The sequence below is a fragment of the Schistocerca cancellata genome, chromosome 8 (genome assembly GCF_023864275.1).
Source record: "Schistocerca cancellata isolate TAMUIC-IGC-003103 chromosome 8, iqSchCanc2.1, whole genome shotgun sequence".
NCBI lineage: Eukaryota > Metazoa > Arthropoda > Insecta > Orthoptera > Acrididae > Schistocerca > Schistocerca cancellata.
In genome coordinates, this window is record NC_064633.1 from 530,882,978 (window position 1) to 530,895,606 (window position 12,629).

The 12,629-nt window shown below is 46.7% G+C and overlaps 1 protein-coding gene across 1 annotated transcript in view; it reads left to right on the forward strand.

The window, feature by feature from the left end:
- The window catches only part of LOC126095667 (proteoglycan 4), a 407,646-nt gene that overhangs the window by 283,090 nt on the left and 111,927 nt on the right, over positions 1 to 12,629 (forward strand). Inside the window, exons 10-11 of the mRNA XM_049910423.1 lie at positions 5,174 to 5,277; positions 5,527 to 5,653. Coding sequence (XP_049766380.1) covers positions 5,174 to 5,277; positions 5,527 to 5,653 — 231 coding nt within the window. The remainder of the gene's footprint in view (positions 1 to 5,173; positions 5,278 to 5,526; positions 5,654 to 12,629) is intronic.

The following is a 12,629-nucleotide window of genomic DNA, read 5'->3' on the forward strand; positions in this document are numbered from 1 at the left end:
TTTTCCTCAGAGCGGCAACTTTATACCACCTTCCGCTACGTATAGAATGGAGAACAGAAAAAAGAAAAAAAAAATATCCATTTCAAGGCCCCCTTATTTAAAGCTTATTTGTCAAATTCCTTCTTATCTATCTACGGATCTGACAAAAGAGCCCGTAGACCATTCAACAAATTTATCAGTCAAACTCACTTTTGAGGTAGTGGGAATGGCTACAAATGCAGATAATGCATTTGTGACACGGACTCTGGCACAGTCTTTAAAGAAAAAGAAGAACAAGAAGCTGGTCCAGGGAAAGATTTACAATGAAATACTACTAAAGCAAAGGTTACACTCAGAACTTGATGATTACATCATCTTTCTCTAAGTGAACAGTGAAACTCTGAATAAGTTGTCAGAAGTTATTTCGCACCTCATTTTGAAAAATAAGACAAATATGTATAAATTCAGTCTGCTCTGCTTGGTCCTCTAACGACAGTTCGTTAAAATACCACAATGTGAGAACACCAAGCCTATATTGTCCATGGAAGAACGGGGAAATTAGATTTTTTTTTTATTTTGTTGCCCTCCCGCTTGTATGTTATGTGGATTGATCTTCTTCTTAACCTGTTCTTGCCTAATATACAGGGTGAGTCTCTTAACATTACCACTGTAAACATATCCCAAACCACAACAAGCATTGAATAACCAATTCCGCAGACCGAAAGTGAGGAGAGGGGCTGGTGGAATAGGTTAATTCAAATCATTGAGAAATGCACAGAAGTACTATTTTCGACACATACTTACGTTGTTTTAAATGGAAACCTGTTATTTTTTGGACAACTGAAAATAGAAAAAATACTTAATCAATGTCGTTCCCTACAATGTAAAATGTTAATTACATCCAGAGTAATTTGTAACGTTAAGTTGACGCTTGAGTAGCTCCTCAGCAGTTCAACCGTCTGTATCGGAGAGAATCGAATTAATTAGGGATACAAAAATAACAGTGATGTAACATAGGTACAGAAGAGACATGAACAGCATGTTACGCCCACATGCTAACATTTTTATAGTCTTTTTCTCTGAAGAATACTATACGGCACCGATTTATTAGAAGAAAATGTACAGCAACATGAGAATGTAGTTGAACTTATAAATTCGTTTTTTGTTTTCAATTACAGAATATAAAAGAGAGTGTCCTGACATTTCAGGCCAATAAATGTTCAAAATGGTGCCCATCATTTGCTGCACACACTTGCAATCGACCGCGTAATGAATGTCTTACACGACTCAGAACATCTGGTGTAATGTTGCCACAGGTTGCCTCAATATGATGCTTCATATCCTTTGGGGTTGTAGGCACATCATAGTACACGTTCTTCTTTAACGTAACCCGCAGAAAGAAGTCTAAAGGTGTAAGATCAGGAGAACGGGCTGACCAGTTTATCGTCGGCCACGTCCTATGAAACGGCCGTCGAACATTCTGTCAAGGGTGAGACTAGTGTTCATTGCAGAATGTGCAGGTGCACCATCATGTTGATACCACATACGTCTACGAATTTCCAGCGGGACATTTTCTAGCAATTTTGGCAGATCATTTTGTAGAAACTCGATGTATTTTTCAGCTGTTTTGGCGCCTTCAATGAAGTGAGGACCAATGAGATGGTCGCCAATTACTCCACACCACACATTTACATTCCACAGTAGCTGTCGCTCTACCTGTCGAAGCCAGCGAGGATTGTCCACGGACCAGTAATGCATGTTTCGTAATTCGCTGCACCGTGGTTTGCGAAATCTGCTTCATCAATAAACAGGTAGAATTGCAACGCATTCTCTGTTAACGCTCATTGACAGAAATTCACTCGATTATTAAAATCATATCCATGTAACTGCAGATGCAGCGACACATGGTACGGGCGAAATTTGTGACGATGAAGAATGCGCATTACACTATTTTGATTCAATGCACTGCCTCTAGCGATGTCACGTGAACTCACGTGTGGGTTCACGGCAACAGCAGCTAACACACCAACTGCACCTGCTTCTCCTGTGGTGGGTTTGTTACGGACCCGTTTGCGTGTTACCACCATACCTGTTGCATACAATTGTTTGTAGATGTTTTCAAATGTGCGGCATGTTGGATGATCTCTGTCCGGGTACCTTTCTGCATACAATCTGTAGGCTGCAGCTACATTTTGTCTACACTCGCCATAGATGAGTATCATTCTGGCTTTTCAGAGTTAGAACAAACCATTTTCACCGTTGTTACAACACTGTACACACTGTTGCACTTGCTACCATCTCACGTTCCTACTATACGTATTTCAGTTCTTACTTGTGTACACTACACTATCAAAGACGTCCGGTACCACAGTGTACTACAGTTATTGAGGGTACAAGGACTAATTCAGCAAGCACTACATGCAGACACTGAGACAGCCAAACTCGTAAACATCGTAGTCTTCGTAAACATACCCCTACAGATCTTGTTTGTTACAACAACAAAAAATGGTTCAAATGGCTCTGAGCACTATGGGACTTAACATCTGAGGTCATCAGTGCCCTAGAACTTAGAACTACTTAAACCTAACTAACCTAAGGACATCACACACATACATGCCCGAGGCCGGATTCGAACCTGCGACTGTAGCGGTCGCGCGGTTCCAGACTGAAGCGCCTAGAACCGCTCGGCCGGCTTGTTACAACACGCGACTGAACGTCTGACGTTTGAAACGTCAACTTTATATTACAAATTACTCCATATGTACTTAACATTTTACAATGTAACAAACGGCATTGATTAAGTATTTGTATCTATTTTCAGTTGTGTTACAAATAAGAACAGGTTTCCAAATAAAAAAACGTAAGTATATGTTGAAAATCATACTTCCGTGCATTTCTCAATAGTTTGTATTAACCAGTTCCACCAGCCCCTCTCCTCACTTTCGCTCTGTGGAATTGGTTATTCAGTGTTTGTTGTGGTTTGGGAGGTGTTTCCAGTGGTAATGGTAGGTGACTCACCCTGTATAGCTGGGAAAGACGCAACACCTCTACCATTTAGGTAATTTCGTATTTATCCTTTCTAGTAGTTTCTATAGTTTTGCACATTCATGATACAGTATGACAATTTGTAGTAATACTCTATAGACATAAGCTTGCCGAGTGGTTCTAGGCGCTTCAGTCTGGAACCACGGGGTTGCCACAGTAGCAGGTTCGAATCCTGCCTCAGGCATGGATGTGTGTGATGTCCTTAGGTTAGTTAGGTTTAAGTAGTTCTAAGTTTAGGAGACTGATTACCTCAGCTGTTAAATCCCGTAGTGCTTAGAGCCATTCGAACCATTTGATCTCTAAACATAACGAAACTCTAGCTCAACATCATCACAGACAACGACAGCCACATTGTCGGATTTTACATCAATCAACATATGTGTCAAACACGTCTAAAACGGTCTTTCTTTGACAAACGCATCAATCGGCACCATACATGGTTAAATACACTACTGGCTATTAAAATTACTACACCACGAAGATGACGTGCTACAGACGTGAAATTTAACCGACGAGAAGAAGATGTTGTGATATGCAAATGACAAGCTTTTCAGAGCATTCACACAAGATTGGCGCCGATGGCGACACCTACAACGTGCTGCCACGAGGAAAGTTCCCAATCGATTTCTCATACACAAACAGCAGTTGACCGGCGTTGCCTAGTGAAACGTTGACTTTGATAAAGGCCGGATTGTAGCCTATCGCGATTGCGATTTATCGTATCGCCACATTGCTACTCGCTTTGGTCGAGATCCAATGACTGTTAGGAGAATATGGAATCGATGGGTTCAGGAACGTAATACGGAACGCCGTCCTGGATCCCAAAGGCCTCGTATCACTAGCAGTCGAGATGACAGGCATCTTACCCGCATGGCTGTAACGGATCGTGCAGCCACGTCTCGATCCCTGAGTCAACAGATGTGGACGTTTGCAAGACACAACCATGTGCACGGACAGTTCGACGACGTTTGCAGCAGCATGGACTATCAGCTCGGAGACCGTGGCCGCGGTTACTCTTGACGCTGCATCACAGACAAGAGCGCCTGCGATGGTGTACTCAACGACGAACCTGGGTGCACGAATGGCAAAAACGTCATTTTTTCGGATGAATCCAGGTTCTGTTACAGCATCATGATGGTCGCATCCGTGTTTGGCGACATCGCGGTGAACGCACATTGGAGTCGTGTATTCGTTATCGCCATACTGGCGTACCACCCGGTGTGATGGTATGGGGTGCCATTGGTTACACGTCTCGGTCACGTCTTGTTCGCATTGACGGCACTTTGAACAGTGGACGTTACATTTCAGATGTGTTACGACCCGTGGCTCTACCCTTCATTCGATCCCTGCGAAACCATACATTTTAAAAAAAAAAGTGGCTCTGCGCACTATGCGACTTAACTTCTGAGGTCGTCAGTCGCCTATAACTTAGAACTAATTAAACCTAACTAACCTAAGGACATCACACACATCCATGCCCGAGGCAGGATTCGAACCTGCGACCGTACCGTCGCTCGGTTCCAGACTGTAGCGCCTATAACTGCACGGCCACTCCGGGCGGCCCCACGTTTCAGCAGGATAATGTACGACCGCATGTTGCAGGTCCTGTATGGGCCTTTCTGGATACAGAAAATGTTTGACTGCTGCCCTGGCCAGCACATTCTCCAGATCTCTCACCAATTGAAAACGTCTGGTCAATGGTGGCCGAGCAACTGGCTCGTCACAATACGCCAATCACTACTCTTGATGAACTGTGGTATCGTGTTGAAGCTGCATGGGCAGCTGTACCTGTACACGCCATCCAAGCGGCGTTTTGCTCAATGCCCAGGCGTATCAAGGCCGTTATTACAGCCAGAGGTGGCTGTTCTGGGTAATGATTTCTCAGGATCTATGCACTCAAAGTGCGTGGAAATGTAATCAGATGTCAGTTCTAGTATAATATATTTGTCCAATGAATACCCGTTTATCATCTGCATTTCTTCTTGGTGTAGCAATTTTAATGGCCAGTAGTGTATATAGTAAGCATACTCAAAGTTGACAAACTTTGATCATGTGTGGGGATCGTTGGGAGTGGCATTCTAGCACGTGAGCTCCTTCCACCGCGGCTCGTCTCACAATACGCTGTAAGCAGAGAGTTGCGTTTCGGCAGGTGGGACAGCGCGGCATCGTCAGGTCGCGGTCGAGCGTGCCCAGCCTGGCGGCGGGCGACTGCGCGCTGTCGCTGTCGCTGCCCGCGGGCGGCGGGCGGGCCTCGTCGCCCGAGTGCGCCAGCAGCGGCAGCCCGCGGCTCGGCTCCTGCTCGTCGCTGGGGCCGCCCTCGTCGGCTGCCGCCTCCACGTCCGCCTCCGGCTCCGCCCCCGCCTCCGCCTCCGGCGCCGCCTCCGCGGGCACGCCGTCCGCGCTGTCCGCGGCGACGGCCACCGCCGCCTCGTCGGGCTCCAACCCGGGTTCGGGTTGCGGCGGGTCGGGGTCCGGGTCGGGCGGCGGATCGTCGAGCCTCAGCCTGGCCAAGCCGCGCCTCGTCAAGCAGAAGCAGTCGCTGTGCGACGACGAGGCGCGCGAGGAGGCCGAGGAGGGCGAGGACCCCAGCGACCTGCGCGACCTCGTCAAAGCGCTGCCCGAGTTCAAGGTGGGCCACCAGCCTCTAACTGCTACCTGCCGCCTGTCTGTGTCCACCTCATACACTGTACGGGCTGACACCTGCCTATATTTGTATATACTATGTAATAAAAACTATTCTAGCACACCTACGCAATGTGGAGGAGGACCCGCCAATATAGAACAAGGTGGGGAGCATTGTACTGTCAGTAGGCAAGCAGCAAGAGCACAATGTGTCAGTCAGTGACTTCAAATGTAGACCAGTCACTGTGCAACCTAACTAACAAATCCATCAGGGACATTTCAACCCTTCTAAAGCTGTGCAAGTCGACTATTGGTGGTGGGAATGCACAGGAACAACAGCTAAATGAAGATCAGGGAGACTTTGCGTACTGATGGACAGGTATCCTTGAGCATTACAGAGGGTGGTTGTAAAAAATCGGATAAAATCGGCAGAAGGAATCACTCGTGAGTTCCAAAGTGCAACCAGCAGTCCATCTAACACCATGGCTGTGCAGAAGAACTTAAGAAGAGTGGGGTAAAATGATCAAGCAGCTCCTCATATGAGGCGCATCTTTCTGCAGTTTATGCCAAATAACACATAAGGTGATGTAAACACTGACACTCCTGGACAGTAATATTTTGAATGATGTGTCATGCTCTACCTAGTGGTAATCCAATGGATGTGTTTGGATTTGGCGAATGCCTGTACGATGTTACCTGCCATTACATCTGGAGTACAGACGTGGTGTTACGGTAAGATGGTGTTTTTGATGACTGGTGTCTTCCCATACTGGGTTTACTAAAAAACTAAATAAAGAAGGGCACAATCACATTTTATATCATTCTCTTCTGTGTACAGCAGCCGAAAACCTTGGAAATGATCACTATATCAACAACTCAGCCTGTAATAAAGTATACCTGAGAGGCAATGGTTTGCGAAAATTAACGTTTCTGATGTTGACTGGCCTGGCCTGGCCATAGTCTTGACCTGAACCAATGGAACACCTTTGGAATGAATCAGAAAGTCAACCTCTCAAATCCACAACTCCCATGGACTTACTTTTACTTCTGAAATGTTATCGGTCAATCAGATGGGTCATGTCCTGCAAATGATGCATTATTTCCGCAAGCCGGCTTGTTAGCATCTTTAGGCAGTGCTGGTGCCTAATTTGTCTTGCTAGTCTCTCGGTCCTTATAAGGAACTCCCATGTTTTGTTTTCACGCAGTAAAAGTGCAGTTCCAATTTTCCTGTAACTCCTGTGGTCTTCGATGCTTTTCTGGTCATCTATTACACATAACTTTTGGTCTAGGGGTGACTTTTTTCCTTGTGTTTCTGCCTACAAATATTGTTCACTCGTACAGCAGGTCTGGCCATATGGTAGTTGGCCTATGGTGGGCCCGGGGTCCCAGATCTGCAATCGTTGGGCTGGCCTTCTGCCACGACTTTTTCTAGAAGAGGATCGTTGCCCTTAAGCGAAACGTCGTTTTTACCAAAAGGCTCGCCATCTATCAGGAACCTATTCCGATGCTGAGGGACGCCTGTCAGCTGAAGGCGATTGTCTGTGCTGAAATCCCTTGAAAGAGCGTTAGACCTTCATTCTTCACCCTCAGGAGCCGACTCACATGACTCTTGGTGACGTTTCCAAAGAGTGCAAGACACTCAAGAGTAAGCCTGACAAACACGTAGGGGCGGCGTCGATGTCGGCTTGAACTGGGGCCTGTTTCGTCACGTGCTGGGAGCCCTCTTTTAGACTTCTTAATCTCACTGTGGAGCTCGGGTCTGCAGTACCCATAGGCGGCTCTGCTGACGTGGTGGAGGTGGATGTGCGCTGCCAGCATACGAGTCGCGTGCCGCCACCGCAGGGTTCGAAACGTCGCTCATGCAGAGGAGCCACATCTAGATGGTGTGATCTAAACTGTTCGGCTGGCGTTCCGTGACTGGATCTTCCCATAGATTACCGTTATGATTTGAGCACGCTCAAGGCTGGATCCCATTTTCCTTAGTTGGAAACCACTGTCTTTATTTGTCAGCTCATTACGCACCTAGATGTCCACAGACGCACTTCTCTGGAGGCTGGCCTTTCTGTGCGGCGCCCTCTTTGTTGGTGGCTGTCTCCCACGTCTTCTGGTGGACACAGAAGAATACAATCCCAGACTACGTTGGCCTGTTTCAACGGCCTATTTCAGTTATAATTTGTGGCATGTCCATTGGAGAGGCAGTGGTCCGCCACAACTGACTTGTTTATTTCTTATCTGTGTGATGCTTGTAGTCAACGCATCTTTCCTGTATCGTCCGAATATACGGATGGGTCTAAACAGGGGGATTTTATGGGCTGCTCTGCTGTGTTTCCCGATACTGTCCATCGGATAGGGCTCCCAGAGCAGTTCTCAGTTTACTATGCAGAACTGTTTGCCATTCTGCAAGCATTAGAGCATATGCGCCGACATCGTGGCACGAAATTCATCATCTGCTCCGATTCCCAAAGTGCTCTACACGCTCTTGAACAGATGTACCCAGCAGATCGGATGGTGCAAGAGGTGCAGGACGCACTCCTGCTCTTGCAACAGCAGGGTAAGGACGTAATTTTCTGCTGGGTTCCAGGGCACATAGGGATTCCTGGAAATGAACTTGCAGATGCGGCTGCCAAGGAGGCTCGCTCCATCCCACCTCCTGCTCGCTGTTCCGTCCCCCTGCAGGCCATTACGTCTTTCGTGACTCGGAAGGTCATGCGTTGGGGGGAGGCTCAGTGGCTGGACGTGAGGGATAATAAGTTGCGAGCGGTGAAGGATTCTGTCCGACCGTGGCTCACCTCTTTCCGACAACGACGCGCTGAGGAAGTAGCCCTTACACGGCTTAGAATAGGACATTGTCCTTTGACACATGGTTTTCTGTTACGTCGTGAGGAGCCACCAACGTGTCAGACATGTGGGACACAGCTGTCGATACGACATATTTTAACTGAGTGTGTTTTATATGCGGGTTTCAGGGAAGATTTCAGTTTCCCACCAGACCTACCCTCTCTTTTAACTAATAATGAGCCGAGTGTCGCTAGAGTTTTACGTTTTTGTGTGATTTCTGGCCTTCTTCCCAAAATATTGGGATTGAAGTCTTAATGTGCTGTCCAGTGGTTTGTTCACCCATTATTTGTAAGTGGTCACTCAGTCACCGTTAATTATTTTTACCTGTTTGTACTGCTATTTTATTTTTAGTTTTATCTCCCTGTTTTGATGTGCTGTGTCCCATCTTGCAATTTGAACAATACCAATTCTCTCACAATTCGGCTCTGAATTGAACTTTTGGGAACGGGCGCTGATAACCTCGTTGTTGTGCGCCCTAAAACACTAATAATCATCATAATCATCATCATCGTCCGAATAGGCTGCCTTATGCACATTTTCCAGCATTGATACTGAATGCTGCCGATTCATGGTTTCTGAATCCTTGTTCGTCTTTAAGAGACCCCAATCTGTGTTTTGACCTGAGTGGCGGGCGAAATACACATTTGACGTCATGCTTCCAGAGCTTTCCTTCAGTTTTCGCACGTGTGTTACCGACATGCGGAATAAACACTATCGAAACAGGTCTCTCTTCTTTCTCCAAAAGTTCGGCCTACGTTCCTTCGGTTTTATGGCCCGCTTGCTCTGACGTTGGTAGTAACCACTTTTTCCAAAAAATCGTCTGTAGGTGCTGTAATTCTTCGGCTAAATACTCACTGTCGGAGATTTCGCGAGATCTGTGCACTACTGTGCTGAGGACGCCTTGTTTTTGTAATTAGGTGTGACAGCTGGAAGCGAGCAAGTATATAAATCTGTGTGAAACTTCATGGCAGATTAAAACTATGAGCCGGACCGAAACTATAACTCGCAACCTTTGCTTTTGCGGACGAGTGCTCCACCAACAGAGCTACCCAAGCGCGACCTTCGACCCGTCCTCACCGCCCGTGGTAGGCAAAGTTCCCTCATTCGAGTCCCTGTCCGGCACATATTTTAATCATCCAGGAAGTTTCATATCAGTTCACGCTCCACTGTAGAGTGAACATTTCATTCTAATAAATCTGTATGCTTTGGTTTACGATAAATGCTGTGTCCTAGTGTGCCACCTGCAGTCCTCTTGACCAAGAACTGTGGTTGTTAGTTCACTTAGATTTCTATTATGAAACTGATGTTTTGGTGCAGCTAGGTCAGATGTTGCAGAAAGTCTTACAAATGCTGTAGCCCATCCACGCACAGGAAAAAGCAACCAGATCCTGAACGTACCCAGAAGAACTTGAGGGTTTTCGGACTGCTGAGTCAAGGACTTCTTCAAATGCGTGCGTTAACATGTGGGTTCACTATGTACCTTGTGTTCCATTTTCGTCTTGTTTACTCGTTTTCGTACACTCCCATTGTAAATCTTGCTTTATACCGAACCAATCCTTCGTTAATACTGTGTTACGGCATAAAATAATGTATACTACGAATTCTCGAAATAAACTGTAATACAACATTTTGTTTGTTGAGATGCGTGTATGGACACATTCAGAAAGCCGATAAATGATAAAAAAATAAATAAATAAACATGTTCGCTGCCACTGGTGACAGCTTGAAGCCCATCGCCACATCGTCGGTTCTGTTCAGAAGGAAGTTGACGTGAAAACGATTTCAAAGAGTTTCGTCACGATGGCCCGACTTCCTCTCCAATAAAACAGGAAGAACAAAGTTTAAAGTCCAGTCGCCGTCGAGGTAAATAGAGACGGTTTCTCCCATACGGGATTAAGAGACTCTCTCAGAGGTCACTTTCCCTTGAGTTCCAGAGAAATGTTGAAACGCTTCTCTCGCCCGTCCTGCGAGATTCGGTGCGTCGTGCTGAAGCTACGATTTCCTGTCTGCGGGAATTTCCCGCAACGTGCTGCGTAAAACGCGTGTGAGACCGCAGTCCCCACTCGCACAAGGCAAACATGCCCGACCGTTTTCCTAGGGTGCGGGCAACGCAGGGCCGGTGCGGGCACCACCTGCAAGTAACGTTTGCGTGCTTCGGGAAGAGTCTGTCCTGCACGTTGCAGCGATTGCTTGGTTGGACTAGTGGGGAAAGTCCAACTCACAAGGGAAACTCCCCATAGTACCCCCTACTCTCCCCCCCCCCTCCACCCCCCGCCGAGATGCCACTCGGGGTAGCCGCGCAGTCTATGGGCGCCTTGCCACGGTTCGCGCGGCTGCCCCCCGTCGGAGTTTCGGATCCTCTCTCGGGCATGGGTGTGCGTGTTGTCCTTATCGTAAGTTACTTTAAGTTGGATTAAGTAGTGTGTAAGTCTAGGGACCGACGACCTCGGCAATTTGGTCTCATGGGAACTTACCACCACCACCCTCAGATTTAGCCATAACATGGCGCAGTGAATAGCCCGTAAAAAAACTGAACACAGATCAACCACGAAAACAGGAAGAAGGTGTACTGAACTGTGAAAAAAGAAGCAGCATAGAAACAGTGAACGGTCCAAGCTGAAGATGTACAACGTGGAGCATACTGGGAAGACCACTGTGCCGTGGTTGCCTGGTCACGGTGTTGGACTGTAAAGCGCTAGATCCGTGTTCAGATCTTCTTCATTCCACTTTTTTCACAAAATTATGAATTATCCATTTGGTCATTGACATGTCTGCTCTCCTTCTGTTGTCATGGCTATTATCATATTATAAATTGGTTGTAAAACATGATTCATGTGACATGACTATATTATCGTCGCAGGTAAACGTGATGAATAGTGAGAGCAGGCGAGATGCCGCACAGACCTCACACAGAGCAACAGCAAATAATTGGGTGTGAACTATGGGAGATTTCCAATAAAAATAAAAGGTGTGATGGTCCTCAACTACGTACCCTCCGACTCAAAGTTGAAATGTTTTGGCTGGTTTCGCTGTCAAGGGGCTGGGATACGTAGTTGCCATATTACAAGCCAAATACTGCTGAGTCTACAGTATACAATATGAATACACACATGAATGCGGCTTTTCGCGGATGATGCTGTAGTATACAGAGAAGTTGCAGCATTAGAAAATTGTAGCGAAAGGCAGGAAGATCTGTAGCGGATTGGCACTTGGTGCAGGGAATGGCAACTGACCCTTAACATAGACAAATGTAATGTGTTGCGAATACATAGAAAGAAGGATCCTTTATTGTATGATTATATGATAGCGGAACAAAGACTGGTAGCAGCTACTTCTGTAAAATATCTGGGGGTATGCGTACGGAACGATTTGAAGTGGAATGATCACGTAAAATTAATTGTTGGTAAGGCGGGTACCAGGTTGAGATTCATTGGGAGAATCCTTAGAAAATGTAGTCCATCAACAAAGGAGGTGGCTTACAAAACACTCGTTCGACCTATACTTGAGTATTGCTCATCAGTGTGGGATCCGTACCAGATCGGGTTGACGGAAGAGATAGAGAAGATCCAAAGAAGAGCGGCGCGTTTCGTCACAGGGTTATTTGGTAACCGTGATAGCGTTACGGAGATGTTTAACAAACTCCAGTGGCAGACTCTGCAAGAAAGGCGCCCTGTATCGCGGTGTAGCTTGCTGCCCAGGTTCAAAATGGTTCAAATGGCTCTGAGCACTATGGGACTCAACATCTTAGGTCAGTAAGTCCCCTAGAACTTAGAACTACTTAAACCTAACTAACCTAAGGACATCACACACACCCATGCCCGAGGCGGGATTCGAACCTGCGATTCCGGACTGCAGCGCCAGAACCGCACGGCCACCGCGGCCGGCTTGCTGTCCAGGTTTCGAGAGGGTGCGTTTCTGGATGAGGGATCGAATATATTGCTTCCCCCTACTTATAACTCCCGAGGAGATCACGAATGTAAAATTAGAGAGATTCGAGCGCGTGGAGGCTTTCCGGCAGTCGTTCTTCCCGCGAACCATACGCGACTGGAACAGAAAAGGGAGGTAATGACAGTGACACTAAAGTGCCTCCGCCACACACCGTTTGGTGGCTTGTGGAGTATAAATGTAGATGTATATGTAGATGT